Source organism: Aythya fuligula, chromosome 19 (assembly GCF_009819795.1).
Source record: "Aythya fuligula isolate bAytFul2 chromosome 19, bAytFul2.pri, whole genome shotgun sequence".
NCBI lineage: Eukaryota > Metazoa > Chordata > Aves > Anseriformes > Anatidae > Aythya > Aythya fuligula.
In genome coordinates, this window is record NC_045577.1 from 10838578 (window position 1) to 10856060 (window position 17483).

The 17483-nt window shown below is 45.7% G+C and overlaps 1 protein-coding gene across 4 annotated transcripts in view; it reads left to right on the forward strand.

Annotated features, from left to right (window-relative positions):
• Positions 1-17483, forward strand: part of ZNF618 (zinc finger protein 618) — a 171347-nt gene that overhangs the window by 151195 nt on the left and 2669 nt on the right. The window contains exons 13-15 of one of the 4 annotated variants that reach the window (XM_032200546.1): positions 4920-4964; positions 12269-12346; positions 17297-17398. In XM_032200546.1, coding sequence (XP_032056437.1) covers positions 4920-4964; positions 12269-12346; positions 17297-17398 — 225 coding nt within the window. The remainder of the gene's footprint in view (positions 1-4919; positions 4965-12268; positions 12347-17296; positions 17399-17483) is intronic. The other 3 variants (XM_032200548.1, XM_032200547.1, XM_032200549.1) reach the window with 3 other exon arrangements.

Consider the following 17483-nt stretch of genomic DNA (forward strand, 5'->3'; position numbering starts at 1 on the left):
TGCCCACTTCCTGAAAGGGAGAGTGTCCTTTGTGTTAGTGGGAAAGAGGCTCAACAGCCTCTTGCTTTTTGATAAAAGCTGGAAGTTTCACAGTGCTTTGAAATTATTCTCTGCTAAAGTATGTAGATGGCTTCCTAGTGCTGTCTATGGAGCACAGGCAGCCTTGCGGATGTCCCTGGTCACATGAAGCTTGTGTTTATTCGCTGCTGAACTAAGCAAGGTCCAGAAAACAATGGCATGACCTGATTGTGAAAGATGGAGTTGGCTTGTTGCAATGCTGTTAATCATCTAAAGTGTAAAGGTGCTTTAAAGAAAACACTTGGTGATGGTCATTTTGCTGAGTTTTGACATGTGTAGGATTTTTCTGTACTAAATTCTCAAAAGGCCAAAAAGTATTTGAAGGCCAGTTTGAGAAATATACTTCATGGAAAAGGTATTGATTATCAGCCTGAGCAAGGTAAAAAAAAAAAAAAAAGCCCTAGAAAAGGGCAAGCCTGTGTTGTGTTCAATGGGGAAGGCTTGTTGCTTTTTTTCTCCCCTCTTCCACCATGCATACCCACAGCAGGCAAAGCAAAGTTGGCTGGTCCAGCAGCAACACAGTGTGTAACCAACAGTGTGTACTTTCCAAACTTCTGGATCTCTGTTTTCTTGCTTCTTACCTGACTTCAGAAAGCCTCAGGGACGGATGAATGAAACTACAAAACCTTGAGGTGAAATTAAAAAAAAATAGACAAAAAGGAAAAACTAAAGTTCTTTAGTTCAGATATCTTAAAATACTACCATTAAAAGAAAAACAAACAAACAAACAAAAAAAAAAAAAAAAGAAAAATGACATTATTCACTGATGTCTAAACTTGGTAGACATTATTAATGCAAAAGATTCAATGTTTAAAATTACGTAGGGAATTGGGAAGTATTTTAACTTCAAGGTTGATTTAAGCTGTATAAATATGTCTCAGTTTCATCTACTGCATCAGGTAACTATTACTTTTAGAAATTCTAGTGAAATGTTAGCATTTACAGTTTTTAAAATGTCAGTGCTCTTAATTCATGTTTACACAAGATAGCTTTTATTTCCAGCAGCATTGCAGTGTTTATTTCAGACTGGGTAGAGGGACAAGGAAAATGTCTTTTTTGTTTTTTTTGAATCAGTTCATGCCATGTTGAGGCAAGATTAAGACAAGAAAAAATATATGATTTCCTCCTTTAGATTTATAAGTAAAAAATAAATAAATTTGAAAAGAATGAGAAGTGAGAAATATAAAAGTTGTAGGACCAAATTTTAAATGTATGCTTATTAGAATTTTCTGAAATGACAGATTAGCTAGTCTGTCATTTCCAGATCTTACATGCTGTATTTCTTTTTAGTGGCAGTTGAAAACGTTTTTCAGTACTGCACTTTTACTTTTGCACCTATGCAGCACACTTATGATAGTTCTGTTCAACTAATACAAATGCCTTGTAAGATGCTGTGGATATACATTAGGTAACAATGTATCTATACACCTAGTAGCAGCATGGCTCTATTTCAAGTGGAAGGATAATTATAAATGTCTCATTCACTACTTGACATATAAAAATAAGGTTTTTAGCTTATGTTAAAAAAGGTAATCAAATAGAAATAGATAGTGTGATTGAGAGGTAGTGTGTTTTTCCTGCGTAGCAACAGAGCACCTAACCTTCAGTTGTTTAGAAATGGCAAAAAGGCATAATGCAAATGAATTTTAAACTCTTGATATAAATCTCTTCCAAAGCTTTCTTTGGTGCTGACAGGAGCAGACATGATGTCTGCTTGAGTCCCCTGTGCAACTTCCAATTGCAGTAAGAGGAGTCCCGTTCCCAGTCTTGCCCCTGCGATGCCCAGTCCCGTAGTATAGCAGAACGGAGACACCCAGCAGTGGCTGTGGCCAGACTTCTGGGATGGAGCAAGTTACATCATTATGATGAGACTGTTGTCAGCGTCACTGTGTGTTCATGAGACTTAAGCAGATGTATGATCTCACTACAGAGTAAGGATGTTCAGGTCCTCAAACTGCCAGCTAGTCCAAAAAAATCTCTTTTGCACTGAAAGTGCAAGTGGTTGTGGTGCACACAGAGAAGGAGTAAACTACCTGTGTTAGAAACACTGGGGCCTTCCTTCTCTGCTGTTGGACATACATTGTCTTCTCTTTCTTTGTAGTCCAGAGTTCATACAGCCTGTCTAGTTGGATTTCCTCTGGGAAGACTTGTGGCTTTTAGGCTCATTTTTGGTGGGTGAGTGCAGTGTTCATGCTCAGGGCATAGTAATTCTTGATAGTTAATTATAGTCTTGTGTTCGTGCAACCAACCCCTACACCTCTGCCTCCTGAGATGCACCTGACTGTCTTACAGGTTATGTTAGCTGGACCAAAGCTCAAAATACAAATCCCATGCAAAAGTGCACTGACTCATCTTTTGGTAAATCTCTTTCTCACCTAGTGGTTGGTTTGTGAATGGTAAGAGCCTGATACTCCTACCTTTCTGCAGAGTTGGAAGGGCACTGTTGCCTGCTAATGCTTGAGTCTGAGGAGTGAGGAAATCAGGAACTTGTCATTATGTGAGTTTCCACATTGTCATAACTGACCTGTGCAGAGCACAGGTAATTCTGACTACAGGGCAATGAAATTGACTACAGGGCAATGAAATTGCACATGCATGGAGTTGCATTTTTTCAAAGCAGATGAAAAATTATGTGCCCAGGTGAAAGATTGCCAACAAAGTGCAGTTCTCACCACTAACAGAAGAGCAGCAAATGTAGAAGCCTCTGTCAGGAAGAGTCACTTTGCTCCGTCACTTATATATGAGTGCCTGTGTCCACTGGCCATTTGCATGGAATTGAGTTTTCTTGGAATTCACTGTTTATTTCTGGTGCTGCATTCATTTATGCTGCTCTGAACTTGTCTTGTTGAACAGGTAGACAGGAAGAAAGATACCTGGGTTAAAATAACCACTCAGCAGCACGTCTCTGTGGGTGAAATCCCACCAACTGCTCAGTGATACAAGCTCCGGATTGCAGTCTTCAAGGACAGATATAGTGCTTGGGCTGGACAGGTCACTAAAGAAAGGTCCACTGATAGATGAATGTATGGACAGAAAAAGGTGAACTTGTGTTTTGGTATTGCCTGAAGAGTCTGTGGTGTGAAGGATTAGCAAATCCTCCAGAGCAAGCCAGATTATCATGGATCAATCTAACTGTTGACACTTAGGTTAATTTTACTCATTGTAGTTGGCTTTAGCTGGAATTGACTATGCTGAGGCAGGGGCATTACAGTGCATGGATAATAAAGTGGACTGTAATATAAATATCAGAAAAAATCCCAAGTCTTTCTTCACTTAAAATAACATAGTAGCAATGCTTACTGTGTGGCCTGAATTCACATTTCAAACTGACAACATTATTTATATATAGGAGGTCAAGAATAAAAGTGAGACTGCATTAAGCCTTATGGGTGGAAAACAGAAGAGTACGCTGAGAACATGTTGGGGTGTATTAAATGGTGTATGCCTCTGCTGTGTGCCTCTTCCAGGTTCACTTCTGGGTGGGGGGTAAAATGTTGGTTTTTGGCCCTCAAAAGCTTACGCACTCTGGGGTGCTGAGAAAGCCCTCTAAACCCTGAGGCTGTGGGACCTTCCAATGAGCATCCATGTGTTCACTGTGTAAGCACGCTTCTCAAAGCAGAAGTGGAGAGCATAAATAATGAAAAAGCGGTACCCAGAGTAGCATGCCCTGTTCACCTTCTTGGCAGGACCAGATCAGGAACCTGCTTTAGTGAAGGTCGTCCTCCAGATGCAGACCTCATCAGCTGCAAAAGGCACTCTGAGTAATAGAACTGTGCTAAGCAGTCAGCAGCAGTCTGTATCATGTTAGTGTCTTCCATACATACCCTTTCCATAGCACTGTCTATTCATGTCTTTGCCTAGCATCATCCATGCCTTCGTTGTCATTCCTGACCAGCTGGCTGCCAGCTGAAGCCATCTTCAGCACAGGTCCTCCTCGTAGCGCAGTACTTATCATGAAGCCTCACCGTACTTTGCCTATGGGGTTAAAAAGAGACTCAGTGAAGCTTGCCTTCTAAGCAAACCACTCCAAGTCCATCAGCCCTTATTCACTGATGGATCAGTTCATAACTTTGGACCTGAGACTATTCCATAAATGAACTGGATCGGTGACTGAATAATTAGCACTAGTGGTTTCTTCCCCTCTGCAGGGGTTTGGCACTAAAGGATCTCACCTGGAAACTGCACGATGTCCAAGGTGCTGAGAATCACTGCTTCTGCTCCAGTGCACTGTGGGGTAGATGCAAATAGCCCCTAGCTGACCAAGGGCTCATTTGAGAACCCAGGGTATCCATTTCTTTCAGTCATATCTCAAAGACAGGAAGTCTGCAAGGTGTGTTTGACAGAAGATGTGTATTCTCAGCCAGAAATAACATACACTAGTTAGGAACTGCCTACTTTGGCCTATCATCCAGTGAGGCTGAACCACCCCCTTTTTCCTTCCCAGCTTGACTTTGAGGAGGGTACATGGTGAATCTGGAAATTTGCACCTGGAGCCACAACAAAGGCATTTGTAGAAGGTTTCTTGCCCCCTCAGTTTTTCTTCTCCTGGCCCTCACCACTTGACTATTCCCATTACTGTAGCACAGAGTGTATGTTAAAACCTCTGGACCTTTTGAAATGGGAAGGAAAGATGCAGATGCCCAGCCAGTTGGCAAGACACTGAGAGAAAGTTCACACCTGGACGTGTTGTAGTTTGTGGTACGTGGAGAGCCCCATCGTGCCACAGTTAAATCTGGAAGTGCGGAGAAAGGATAAGGATCAGTGAGTAGATAGGCAGAGCTGTGTAGCATGCAGCAAAGTCTCTGCCAGTCTCAATATTTAAATCTCTTTCTTTTTTGCAGAAACCGCAAGTCCCCTGATTTCAAACCCTTTCCCGCTTTTACAAAGTAAGTGTGATGGATGTCTGTGGTGCGCATAGGCAGGGACTTCCACCTGCAGCCACACTGGCCTGCCCTCTTAGCATTTTTCATGAGTAAATGATTTTTTATTACGAGTCCAGTTGTCAAGGAATGAAATGCCTCACTTTTGTGGCTCTGGTTTCAGGTTTAAATGCAACAGCAATCCTTCAGGGTGTTTCAGTGCAGTGTGTAGCTGCTAGACCATTCGCACTCACAGCCTTCTGGGAGCAAAGCTTTGTGAAGTATACCAGTAACAGATTTTCTGAGAGACCAAGGCTTGAAGACTAAAAATTAACCCATGTTAAAGTTGCATTTATACAGTGGAAAGCTTGTCTTGATTGCTCAGCTCACAAAACGCCTTTCCAGAGACAGTTCCCATTGCCCGGAGAGCACAGCTGAGGAGTGAGAGCCCAGGGCATGGTGCTGAGACAGCAGTGGGTGAAGGAGAGCAGGTATGGATGGGTGGATGCAGGCAGTCTGCCCCGTGTCCCTGATGTTTCCAAGAGGTGGAACTTCTTCCTTTGTCTTACAGTGGGGTTTGTTACTACTTGGCTTGTGTCTGTATTGTAGGGGTGGTGCTGTCTGTGCCAGCCCCGTAATCCCGGACTGATGTCCCTTCGCATGGGACAGCTCTGAGTGCTGCACCCTGAGCATGGCCACGGTGCCAGAGGACACTTGTTCATTCTCCAGTTGCAAATTTGAGAAAAAAATCACAGTTTTATTTAGAACATGACAGTTCATATTGGAAAAGAAATCAAATTAGTGCCAACAAATGTAACAGTCATGATGCACTCAGGGATCACCTTTTTAAAGCATGCTGTGTAGCACTTCTTTTACTGAGATGGGCAGAAATGATGGAAGTTCTGTTTTCAAGAAACTTGCACCTATTTTTGGGTGTGATGGCATTTTCATAGAAACGTAGAATCATTTTGTTTTGAAAAGACCTCCAAGACCATCAAGTCCTACTGTTAACCTAGCAGTTCCACTAGGAGAGTGCTGCTGTCTCAGATTTGTCGTTTCAACAGTTTGTGAGCAAAGTATTCAAAGATGCAGTTACTAAAGCTATAGCCGATGGAAGCACTGCGGGAAAATGCTGAGAACTTTTCCCTGCAGTTCTATATTTGGTTTTCATCAAAATGTGGACAGAGGTGTTGAAATGTAGGTCCTTTTTGTAGAGGAGAGAGTTGCCTGGGGGCCCGCTCCCTGCACTGCCCTCAGTTGAGAGCTGGCTGCTGTGTTCTACTTGTGCATGGTCAGATTTAGGCATTTTCTGTTGAATGGCAGGAAACTTTGTGTTAAACGCCTTCAGCTCATGTTCACTCATGGCCACAGACCTCTCTTCTCTGGTTTAGATATGACATGGGCAGTTAACGTGGGAACTGGAGTGCACAAATGCTATTTTTTCTTTCTGTTGGCTTGCTGTCTTGCTCTGGAGCCTTGTTCACTGGATATATATATTTAAAGCACTAATAAATGTGTCTAATAATAGCCCTGGGGAAAGATGTTGGACTTGGTGTTGTATGGTTGGGTTTGATGACATTAGAGGTCTTTTCCAACCTAAATGATTGTATGATTGTAAGTTGTGCAGATGATGACAGTTCTGTGTGGCTTGGGAGCCTTGAGGAGTCTTCAGCAGCTGCTGGCGTGTCAGGTTGCTGTGAAGGTGTTTTCAGAGAACACCCGGCCAGCTGCTGAGGACAGCCCAGTAGCATGCCTTGTTCAGAGTGGAGAAGGACCTGTATTGCAAAGGAGATGGGTCTTCTGGGAAAGTGTGCTTTTGGGCCAAAGGAGCGCTCTGCGCCCAGCATCCAACACCCTGCGCACCACAGACAAGTGTCTCATTTTTGGGAAGAAAAGCTCTTCAGTGCATGATAGAGAGCCAGACACCATTGCTTGGGGATGCTGCAATGCTGAACCTCCAGTCTGAGCTTGCAAGAGGCTATTAGAAACGCAATGGATGGGTGTTTGTAGTCTGCTGGCACCGCTGTGTTTGTGCTCTGCAGCCCCTTGTCAGCACAGGAAAACTCAGAAATGAGAGTCAGGCTCCACTGAGGCTGGCTGCAGAGGAGTCTGTTGTGGGAGCTGTGGGGGAATGGGGCCAGGCAGTGAGGAGGGGGGTGGGAGGTGTTGGTTGGTGGATAGATAGCGGGGGACTGCTGTTGGCGCTGTTCACCCAGCCGCCTGTCAAAGTTGTACACACTCTGTGGCACCACATGGACAGTTCTGGCCCACGCAACATTTGCTATTTCTTGCACAGACTTTTCACTGCCAGATTTAGGCTACAGGCTTGCAGAAAACTTCTGAACACATGGCAACAACACAGAGCCAAAGAGGCAGCAGGGCTGGTGTGGCCATCTGAACTCCACAGTTCATTATTTCATAGCCTTTTTGTAAAGACTCACCCCTTCAGCAACAAAGCTTGGTGCATGCAGCTTGGCTATATGTGAGATGAGGCAGAACACGGAGGACAGGAGATGCACAGAGCCTTGACTCTGTGAGGCTTCCTGCCCGGCAGCATGCCTCACGCAGAGCCACTTCCCTGCTGCTGCACAGGTTCTCCAGCCTTCCCTGCTCCTGCACCGATGGTGCAGGAGCACAAGGAATTGTGGCTGAACATCCAACCACGGGTGAGCTCAAGCTGTATCCCAAGGCCTGCAGAAAAAGCAGCATCTCTGCTGCCCCAGCTTCATGGCTCTGGTGTTTGCTGCGTGGAAAACTTGCTTTCTGCAGGTGGGTTTCTGCAGGATAGCAATAGCAGATTTTGTTTTCTGAGCAGTTTAGTGACGTGTGAGAATGCTGTGCTATGCATTTAGAGGCAAGTATTGTGAGATTTTTTTGGTCAGTTGGTTAATGCAAAGTTTTTGCAAGATGCTCATGTGGCAGTTGGCCAGAGTCTGCCACATGAGAAGAGCAGGACCTTGTGCCTAGATCAGTGCCTGGCAAGCAAAGCAAGAGCCGCCCAAACCTGGGATATCAGCCTGTAAACGGGGAGACTCTGGGGCTCAGCAGGCAGCGTTCAAGAGTCATGAATCAGCAGCCTCCTCCTGAGAGCAAGGAAGGAGCCAGGGCACTGCGTGTCTGTGTGAAATGGGATCCAGCTGCCCTGTTGCCTGAGCGCCTTGGCTGGGGGCTGACAGCTCCTTGCAGTGACGGTCTGTGGGGGATGACAGCTGGTTTTTAGCCCCAGCTATAGCAGCTCATGTCTAGCTTGGGAGACCTGTGAGTGCAGGATCTCTGCATGCCCACTGGGAATCTGACAGGTGCTGCCCACCTGCACAGAGTGGCTGCACACATGCAGGTTCTTATTGAGGGCTTGCTCAGTTCATGTTGCTGGTAAAAGACCCTCAAACACGGGACTGGTGTCATGCTGCTGTGCCACACAGGCAGCAGCGTTGAGAGTTTGGGGTGCAGGGGGGAAAAGCCGGCAGGGAGGTGCTTGACCCCTGTCAAGCCCTCGCTGCCCTCAGCAGTGCTTGCCCTGCTCATAGCCCACCTCCTGCACCAGCCCAGGAGACCTGGGGCTCTGGGAGCTGTGGTTAAAGATGTGAACAGGAGCTCCAACACACTGAACAAGTGTGCAGCAGGAGACCAGCTGGCACCAGAATGCGCTCAGCAGCTGCCCAGGGGAATGCAACTAGAGGAGCTTGGAGGAAGGAAAGCCCCCTCCTCCCCAACCCACACCAAGGGGCAACGTGTTGCTCCTGCCATGACTCCTGGCCCCCTCAGCTGTGGAACAGCAAGAGGAATTGGTTCCGGAGAAACAAGTAAGGGTTTGAGATCAGGGAGGTGTCCTGCAGAGTGAGATAGACTGCTTGGGAAGTCCTGCTGCAGGCTGGAGAGCTCTGAGCTGTCTCTCAGCTGACTGTGTAGCTGCTGCTCCAGCTTCATTCGTTCACAAGGCCTGCTTTGGCAGCCCAGAACAATTAAGGCTGCTGGAGGGCACAGGTATTCTTAGGTGGTTGGAGCAGGCAGCACAGATGGGTCACAGCTTTCCTCGTAGCACCACCAACAAAGCTGAGAGGGAAGGAAGAGGTTCATTGATGCAAGCAGTCTGGGCACGGACTGCTCTCATGGGTCCCTTGTTGAGCCCAGACCACCCGATGGAGAACAGATCCCCTCTGCGTGCATTAGACCTCAGTCTGAGCAGGGGGAAGGGAGCTGAAATTCCCCTACAGAAGGGAAAAGCAGAAGTCCCGCAGTGGCATGGAAGGGGCTGTGCTCCTGGGAAGAAGAAAGGGGCACCAGCATCCAGGTGGTGTTCAGAGTGGTTTTAGCAAAATCTCCAGTTCCCTGTACCTTCAAGTTGCAAGCAGAAATAAAAGGGAGAAGGGAATTTACTCCTGTAAGGGCCAGGAAAGTCCTGGGAAGTAAAGTGAGACTTGAGAGAGTAAGGTGAAATTCCATTTTCACGAGCATTCTGCACATCCAGACTTTTGGATTGTTTGATGAATTTAAGTTTTATCTCTAGTTTTAACTTAACTCATTTTCATTCATGGCAAACTGTAGACTTCTGTGAATCTTTGTCTTAGAAGTATTTAGAAACTTTTCAGCATCTTGAGAATGAGAAATTAGTTTTCAAAAGCAGACAGTGGTTTTGGTACTCAAGCTGGACATTCCTGCAGGAGGCGGTTTTTGTAAATAGGATGAAAATCAACAGGGTTTTTCTAAGAATCACATATGAGAGACCTTTCAGAGTGCACTGAGGACACGGTATGTTGCCATGGCAAAGAGAAGAGCTTGAGATGAAGAACTGGGGTCACTGCGTGATGGATGGAGAAGGGAAGAAGCCAGCTGAGACCTGTAGGGAGTGAAGGGGAGCCAGGCAAGGGGAGCGCTAGAAGAAAGATGGCACGGTGATGAAATAGCTGAAAATATAAAAGGAGGTAAATAAAGCAGGTCAGTGAGACGAGATGAGCTGGGAAGGAGTGGTGAGAATATAGTGAAACAGGAGAGGCAAATGAATGTGAGAAATGTGCTGCTTGGAGGCCAGTTTCCTTCCCAGTGAAACATCCTGTAAGTGAGCTTAGGGGAAGCGTTGTGCTAGTGGCTGCTTGGAAACTTGCCTGTAGGGGAATTGCAGAGTTTGTGTGCTTGTTTGGAAGCAGCTAAGTGTCCTTGGACTTCAGCAGTGCTCTGCCACTCCTCTGGCCAAGGTTACCACAGGCAGAGATGGCAGAAGGGAATACATTATCTTTAAAATACATGTGAAGATCTGAAAGTGTCCCAGGGAACCAAGGTTTGAGATCTCTTAATTTCAGACTTGCTGAAGCATCTGAGATGTGCAGCATATTCTGTTCACCCACCTCTGCTGCAGGAAAGGAGGCTCCAGCAAAGCAGTGGGGGAGTGGTAGTCCTGTGAGCTGCCCTGGCTGCACCGCCAGAGCTCTTCTGGCCCTGCCTCCTGCTGCCAGCAACCTTCTGTTAGAGTTGTGACCTCTCTCATGTAGATTAATCATGTGTTAATTGTGGCACTTGAGACATCTCCATCTGAGCAGTCTAGGCTCCGTGAACAGCAGAGACAAATAGGTGCATCTGTAACACAAGTCATCTGACGCTGAAATACACATCTGAGAATGATGGTTTGCACGCGTGTGTGGTTTTCTCTCTGATAAGTACAAAAGGAATCTAAATGGATTAAATTGGACCTCTTACATCATTTTACCGTAACTGACAAGGTGGCTATGGATGGTTTCAACAGAAACAGATAATCCATATTTTAATTTCCCCGGTCCTGAAATGCCTATGTGTGACCCTCAGCTGCCAAATTCCTTGCTTTTCTTCAAAAAACACAGTTCCTTAAGTACAATATTCCCAAACTTCCTCACTGCAGCAAAGCATAGCAATAGACAACACACCAGAGGGCTGTAGGTTCTATGAGAAATGCATGGCAGAGTCTGTAACCTTACAGCTTATAAGTATATTGTATTTTCCTTATCAGTTTCCTGTAGCCGTCTGATAAATTCTGTGTTTTGCTACCTAAAATAGACGTCTTACAGCCAAGTCAAGCTTGTACTTTCCAGTATTTTAGCTCTTCTATCCCGGACACCAGTGCTTTTGTTTATGTGCTGTAGATTTCTCTTTGTTGATACAAGAACATATTTTTCCCTTCAAAAGTAGATACAGGTTTCTGGTACACTGTAGCAATAGGCTTTGCTCTGTGTGTGCCAGGTATTTATATGCAAGGTTGTTGATTGGAAAAACACAAGCATTTAGCATTTCTACTGTTCTAAAACAAATTGCCACAGCATAAATGGTGGCTATGTGCTGGTATATCTGGAAGTCTCAAAACAAACTGCAATGTTAAGATATCTCAGCCACTGTAGTTTGATACTACATCTGTCAACTAATGCATCCAGCTAATAGCAGTTTAAACTGAGCAGCTGCAAACATCTGCTACTAGGTTAACTGAGTGAAAAAAATGCATTTTCAGCATACTCGTTAGAACAGAACTAAACGTATCTCTCAGCTCATGAGGGAGCTCTGCACCCAGCTCTTACCTGACTCCAGCTCATCCACATGACTCTGGCAACACGGCTCTCCTGCTCCACTCTCCGCCGTCTGGCACAGCTCTGATTTCTGTGCTTCTTCCCCTCCACCTCTGCTTACCTCGGCTGCTGACTGCTGCTGAGCCCAGTGGCACTCACCATTCCCCAGTCTTGCTGTGCTTGACAACAGACACAAAAAAAGTCATCCGCATCCCCATGTGGCACTTCTCCATGTCCCAACTTCTGAGCAACAGGATTTTTACAACCCAGTGCTCCTTGCCTTACTCACAAAAGACAGCAGAAACTGGATTTTGACAAAAACGGATGCAAAATGCATTCACCATGCTTTGAGGCGTAAACAAGAACAAGGATAAGCATAAAACAGCCTGCAGCAGGCATGAGCTAGTGAAGCCCAGTTGGTCTGCAGCCTCTTGAGGCTCTGCGCAGATTCACTGATACCCGACGCATGCACACACGGCAGGTGCTTCGCTTCAGTGCTCTGGCAGCTCCGCTGCCTGGGGCCATGTCGTGGCAGTGAAGCAAAAGCACGCAGAGAAACTCCCGGCCCTGGCCCCCGGAGCAGTTGCCCTGGCCCCGGAGCAGTTGCGTGCCCGGCACTTTCCCCACTCCCAGGCTGAGCCCCGCAGGGCTGGCTCTGTGGACTCACTGTGACGAGCACATGTGGGCTGCGGCGACACGCACTGGGCCCTCGGGCACTGCCCCGCTGCTGCACAGACTGAAGTACGCACATGTGCTGCTTCCCTGCATACTCTGTATAATTCTTCTGAACTGATTTCTCCCAAACAGAGCCTTACACCTGTGGAGCTTGTGGAATCCAGTTCCAGTTTTATAACAATCTCCTGGAGCACATGCAGTCCCATGCAGGTAAGCAGGGCACCTCGACTCGCTTAAAGCGGAGAATTAAATTCTGCGCTGATGCCTGATGTTGACCCCGTTGTGTGTCAATGGAGCTTCCCGTGCTCATGGTTTCCAAAGCCCCAGTAACTTCACCTGCGGAAAAAAAAAGATACTCAAAGGCTGGAGCACACAGCAGCAGCTGCAGCAGCGTGAGGCTCAGGGTGTATCACAAATACTGCTCCTTTCCCTAGGAAGAGAGGACATGTGCCATTCTAGCACATCAAACTGCTCATTCCCTTTACCCAAAGGTATCTAGGGAATGCTCATTTTGTAAGCATTAATGGTTCTTTCCTACAGCAGATGAAATCGCTCCTCCCACAATCAGGGTAGTACTCACTGAGGCAAACAAAGCAAAAATGCTTGCAGGGCAGCAGAGCTTTTGCCAACACAAGTCCTCTTCTGTGCTTGTGTCTCCTGGAGTTCTGCAAAGGACTGAAATGTGTTCTCAGAAGAATTTGCCATTTCAGCAGTTGGGTTCATTCCCTTCTCAGTTACCTACATTAGAAAATTCTGAGGAGTAGTAATTCAACTACTTTGTTTCTAAGCCACCTTTTTTGTTTTCTGTCTCAATACAGAAGGTTTTAGCATTTCAAAGGCAAAGCTGTTTCAAAGACAGCATTCAGAATATTCAAAAATGTAAAAAAAAGCACATTTTGGATATAAGCAGATTTTTTTTTTCATTTCTTGATCAAAAATTCAAGTGAATTGATGCAGGTTTACAAATTAATTCACCTTTGGCAGATCTGTGTTCTCCAACAGACAGCTGCTCTGTTGTAGTATACATTCAGTGCTTTGCATTTGTGCTCACTTCACAGGTAAGCCCTGAATAATGTGGCAGGGAAGGACAGATTGCTTGAGGAAAAGCATATATCCTGTTCTGTAACAGTAAATTTAATCAAAGTTTGTATTTTTTTCTTTGTTTTATTTTTAGTCCTAATTGTAGTGGCAGCGTCCCTTGAGTTCTTCATGTGCACGGTTCCTCAGTCAAGCTCAGCTCTTACTAGCAAATCTTAGTGCAGGCTCCATGTGTCGTTCAGCAGCTACTTTATTTATCATCTTTATAATGCCATGGATAGACCTTTAGGGTGACCTGTTGTAAGACAGTGAGCTAAGTTTTATGGATGGTATTTTCTGTTAAAGCGTAAACTGGTTAGTGTGGAGTGCTCGGAAGCTAGGTTATGATGAGGAGCAGTGATGGGGCTGGTGTCATTTCTTGGTGTTGGGGTCTGTCCTTGCTGCTCATGAATGGCAATTTGTGCTTGCTTCCTTGCCGTGTCCTGACTGTCCTATTCCTTGTTCTTATCTCTGCTGGGGAAATGCAGCAGTGTGAGTTACAGCTCTTAGTAGGACTGAGGAGAGGAGCTGCAAAGGAGGAACAAAGGCTAAGGTGCTGGGGGGAGAAGGGCAATTCACCGGCAAGCTGTCAAAAGTTTTAAGCTAATGCTGTCTGCAGCTTCTTCCTCTTCTTTTCTTTACAAATGACTAGTGACCTCTGGGCTTGCTTACCTGGCTTGCTTTGAACACAGAATAGAGCCAGAGGGAACAGGTGGCTGTGATCTGAGTCATGCATAGATACACTTGTATTACATGTCACCCGAGATTAATGTCACCTTAGATTAATGGATAAATCCCCTCTCCCCATTTCAGGGCTGTTCCTCTTAAACTCTGTGTTTTACACCTTTCCCTGCTCTGTAAGACACCGTGTTCTGCATGGCTGCTTCCCCCCAGATATCTTGCACTTACTGAAGTGCGTTCCCAAGGCCACTGCCCAAGCTGCCCCCCATGCAAGCAGTCATCCCCGCTGTGGTGTCCCTGGGCACAGTGCTTGCCAGGCTATGTGCTCATGCCTCGTCTTCTGGGGAAAGCAGCAGCTTTTCTTCTAGCTCTGTGCAGCTGGAGGCGAACAGTGCAGTATTTGGTGCTGTGGGATGAGAATGAAGAGGCGTGAGAGCCTCAGACAGCCTTGGTGGGTATCTGGTTCTGGAAACCATACTCAAGGAGAGCAGCAGCAGAGATTACCCAGGGTGTGCAGCTACTCTGGATACAGATTTGTTGCCTTTTAGTCTGTCAGAGCTTGCAGATTGGCACATCCAAGAAGCAGCATCAGCACAATGTCTGTGCCATCTGGGGAGGCAGAGGCCTTACAGTCAGCAGAACTGCAGGCAGAGGATCTGCAGTGGGGACGCTGGCACAGTAGCCATTTGTAACAGTCTGTGTGCCTGTGTTCAAGGAACATTTCACGATGGGCATGTGGAGATCCAAAAAGCCCATCCATGTCAAATACTCCCTCAGCTGATGTGTTTGGGACCCAGTTTAGCTTGCTGTGTCTGATGCACAGGGCTAATCTCTTGCAACTAAATGTGACCCGTCCATTGAGCTCCTCTTGTAAGTGACCAAAGATAGGGAACATGCAGCTGGCTTCAAGTAGCAAGAGCGGGGTTGTACTGGCTCTTGAGTCATTCAGAGGGCTGAGCCTGGAGCCTAGAAGGTAATAAGGAGAGATTATAGCTCCATAAAACAGCTACACAATGAGAAGAAGCAATTAGAATGCAAATTGGAGGCTGAAAGGCAGAAGTAGAACAGCAGAACATCAGGCGAAAGAATTTGTTCTGTAATTACTCTGCACAATATACAGCTTTGATTCCCTTTGGGGTACTTTGTTCAGGTCGAGTGCCACCATATAATGCCCTTCCAACAGTCTGGAGCTAAAAAATAAAGGGACAACTAGTCTGAATCTGGATTAAAGGATTGGAGGCATGAAGACAAATTAAAGAACTATGATCAGTGTAGTTCACAGACTGCCTGATAAGGAAGATGTGGCCAAAATGTACAAACCTCATTTATGCCACATTGAATGCTGATGGATATTTGCAGAGAATAAATTCCCTATTACTGTAAAATAGATAAAAGAGTTGGGGAAAGTAAATTCAGAGGTTTTCTCCACCCACCCACCTCACCAGTATGAGGAAGCCTGTATGTTCATACACCCAAACCATGAACAAGTTGGTAGCCAACATTCAGCATTTTCCTTTGCCTACCCACAGACATTTTAAGTTGAGGCCACTTGTGACATTAGGTCAGGAGCAATTAGTCTATGCAAATGCCGGGGGAAGGGTGCTGTTATATATGATTCCTGGCATTCACTGAAGCACCTCCTGCTCATTGTGTCTCTTCCACACATGGAAAGACCAACCTCTGGCTGCACTCCTGAGCGTGGCGGTACTCCCCAACCACCAACCACTACGGTGCACCCTGGTTTCCATGGGCGCCTACATGGACGACTACTCAAAGCAGTCCCTCAGAGCCCTGGCTGGGCTCTGGTTCTGCCATACCCTGGATTTCTCCGAGGTGTTGATCTAGTCTGTGTCCAAACCTAACAAGAACTGTTCATCTTCAAGGTTTATGAATGCCCCAGCAGTTAAGATGCAGAGCTGCTCAAATTTAACAGGATTTGTTTGTGAGAAGTTTCATCATATCATTGCTTGTCTCTAGATCCTTGCTGGACTCCCTTTTCTCCCAGGTCATTGCCACACGTGAAGGAGAGCACCTTTGTGCTCTCCCATTCATTCCAATGGGCAGCCCACAGCTCTGCCTAGCACCAGATGAACGTGGGCTGCAGAGCAAAGCCCTCAGACCTGTGTGTGATTTCATAAAGCATCCTTTCTTTCATGTGCTGCTGTCTGGAGTGCTGGGGCAGGATTAATTTCACTGCATGATGATGTATCTAGGCTACAGATGTTGTCCTCTGAGCTTGTCTTTTTGGACTCCCTTTCTAATCAGTGGAGAAGTCATTGACTCCAGGTGAGTTCTGAGCATGTCGGATCTCATACTGCAAGAGGCATCTTGTTCTAGCTGGGTGAATGAATCACACCCTAAGCCTGTTTCACACCACTGAGGGTAAAAGAAGCCATAGAGGAGCCGTCTTGAAGAGAGACATGTCTGATAGAGATGTCCAAAATTAGGTGAGATGAGTCCAGTTGTGATAAGTAAAGGACCTGTTTTTGTCTTCTTTGTTTTTAATTCCATTCTAATGTTCAGCTTGATCATCAGTCCATCTTCCTCTTTCCTTTTCCACCTCTCTTCATCGTACGCTTTAATATAGCTTCAGAGACTATTTCAGAGCACGATTTCATAGTGAAGCATACTAACAACTAGAAAAATTCTGGAGTGGGGAAAAGGTTCTTTGGACACAGGAAAGGAAGGACATGGACATGATACAGAATTTACTGATCTTGTCTGCATTTCCTTGGAAAATCCCAGCAGTTTGGCAGCCAAAGTGTTTAGCCCAGTCACATATAAGAAAATGGAGCATTAATACCTCTAGTCGACCCACAGGGGTCTTCTTTGCAGCTATAGGGAGGAACAATCTTTGGTCATACTCCGGAAACATTTTTTATTTCTTTTTATTTCCAGGCTGAGGCAGCAGTGAGTAGCCTGAGGGATATTGGGAAGAAAACATGAAGTAGTTCCAGTAGAGGAAAGGGGAGCAACTTGCAATGTGGAAAGAAAACCAATAAGGCAAATGAAGGATAAATATTTGTTAACCTTGCTTTCATTTTGAAAGCAAGCAAATTGCACAGGCCAGGCTGCACAAGGAGCATCTGTTCCTCCCAAAATGTTGAGACATTTCTCAAGCTGTGCTGATGACATCAATGTCACCGATGCACATAAAAAGTTAATGTCATTTCAGCCACGTTTTGGGAAGGTGACGGAGTGCAAGACAGTTTTCAAGGTTTCTGACAGTATTCTGCCATCTCTGAAAACTTCTGAATTACTACAGAGAATGTAGTAGATTGGGGTCACCTTAGTTAGGGAACCGTAAATAGATGCTAAACAGATGGCTATTGTTTCACCTTCTTTGTGCTTTAAGAATTAGTATCTTGTGCTTCTAACACCTCCCTGTCTCTTGCCCCACAGCTGACAACGAGAACAATATTGCCTCTAGCCAGCCCAGATCACCTCTAGCTGTTGTTGAAGAAAAGTGGAAACCACAGCTCCAAAGAAATAACGCCAACAATAGTATGTAGCAGTGTTTGGTCTTCGTCCCGGGCTTACCTGTTGGGTTTGAAGGAGTGACTGTCAGGGTATACACGCAGCAGTAATG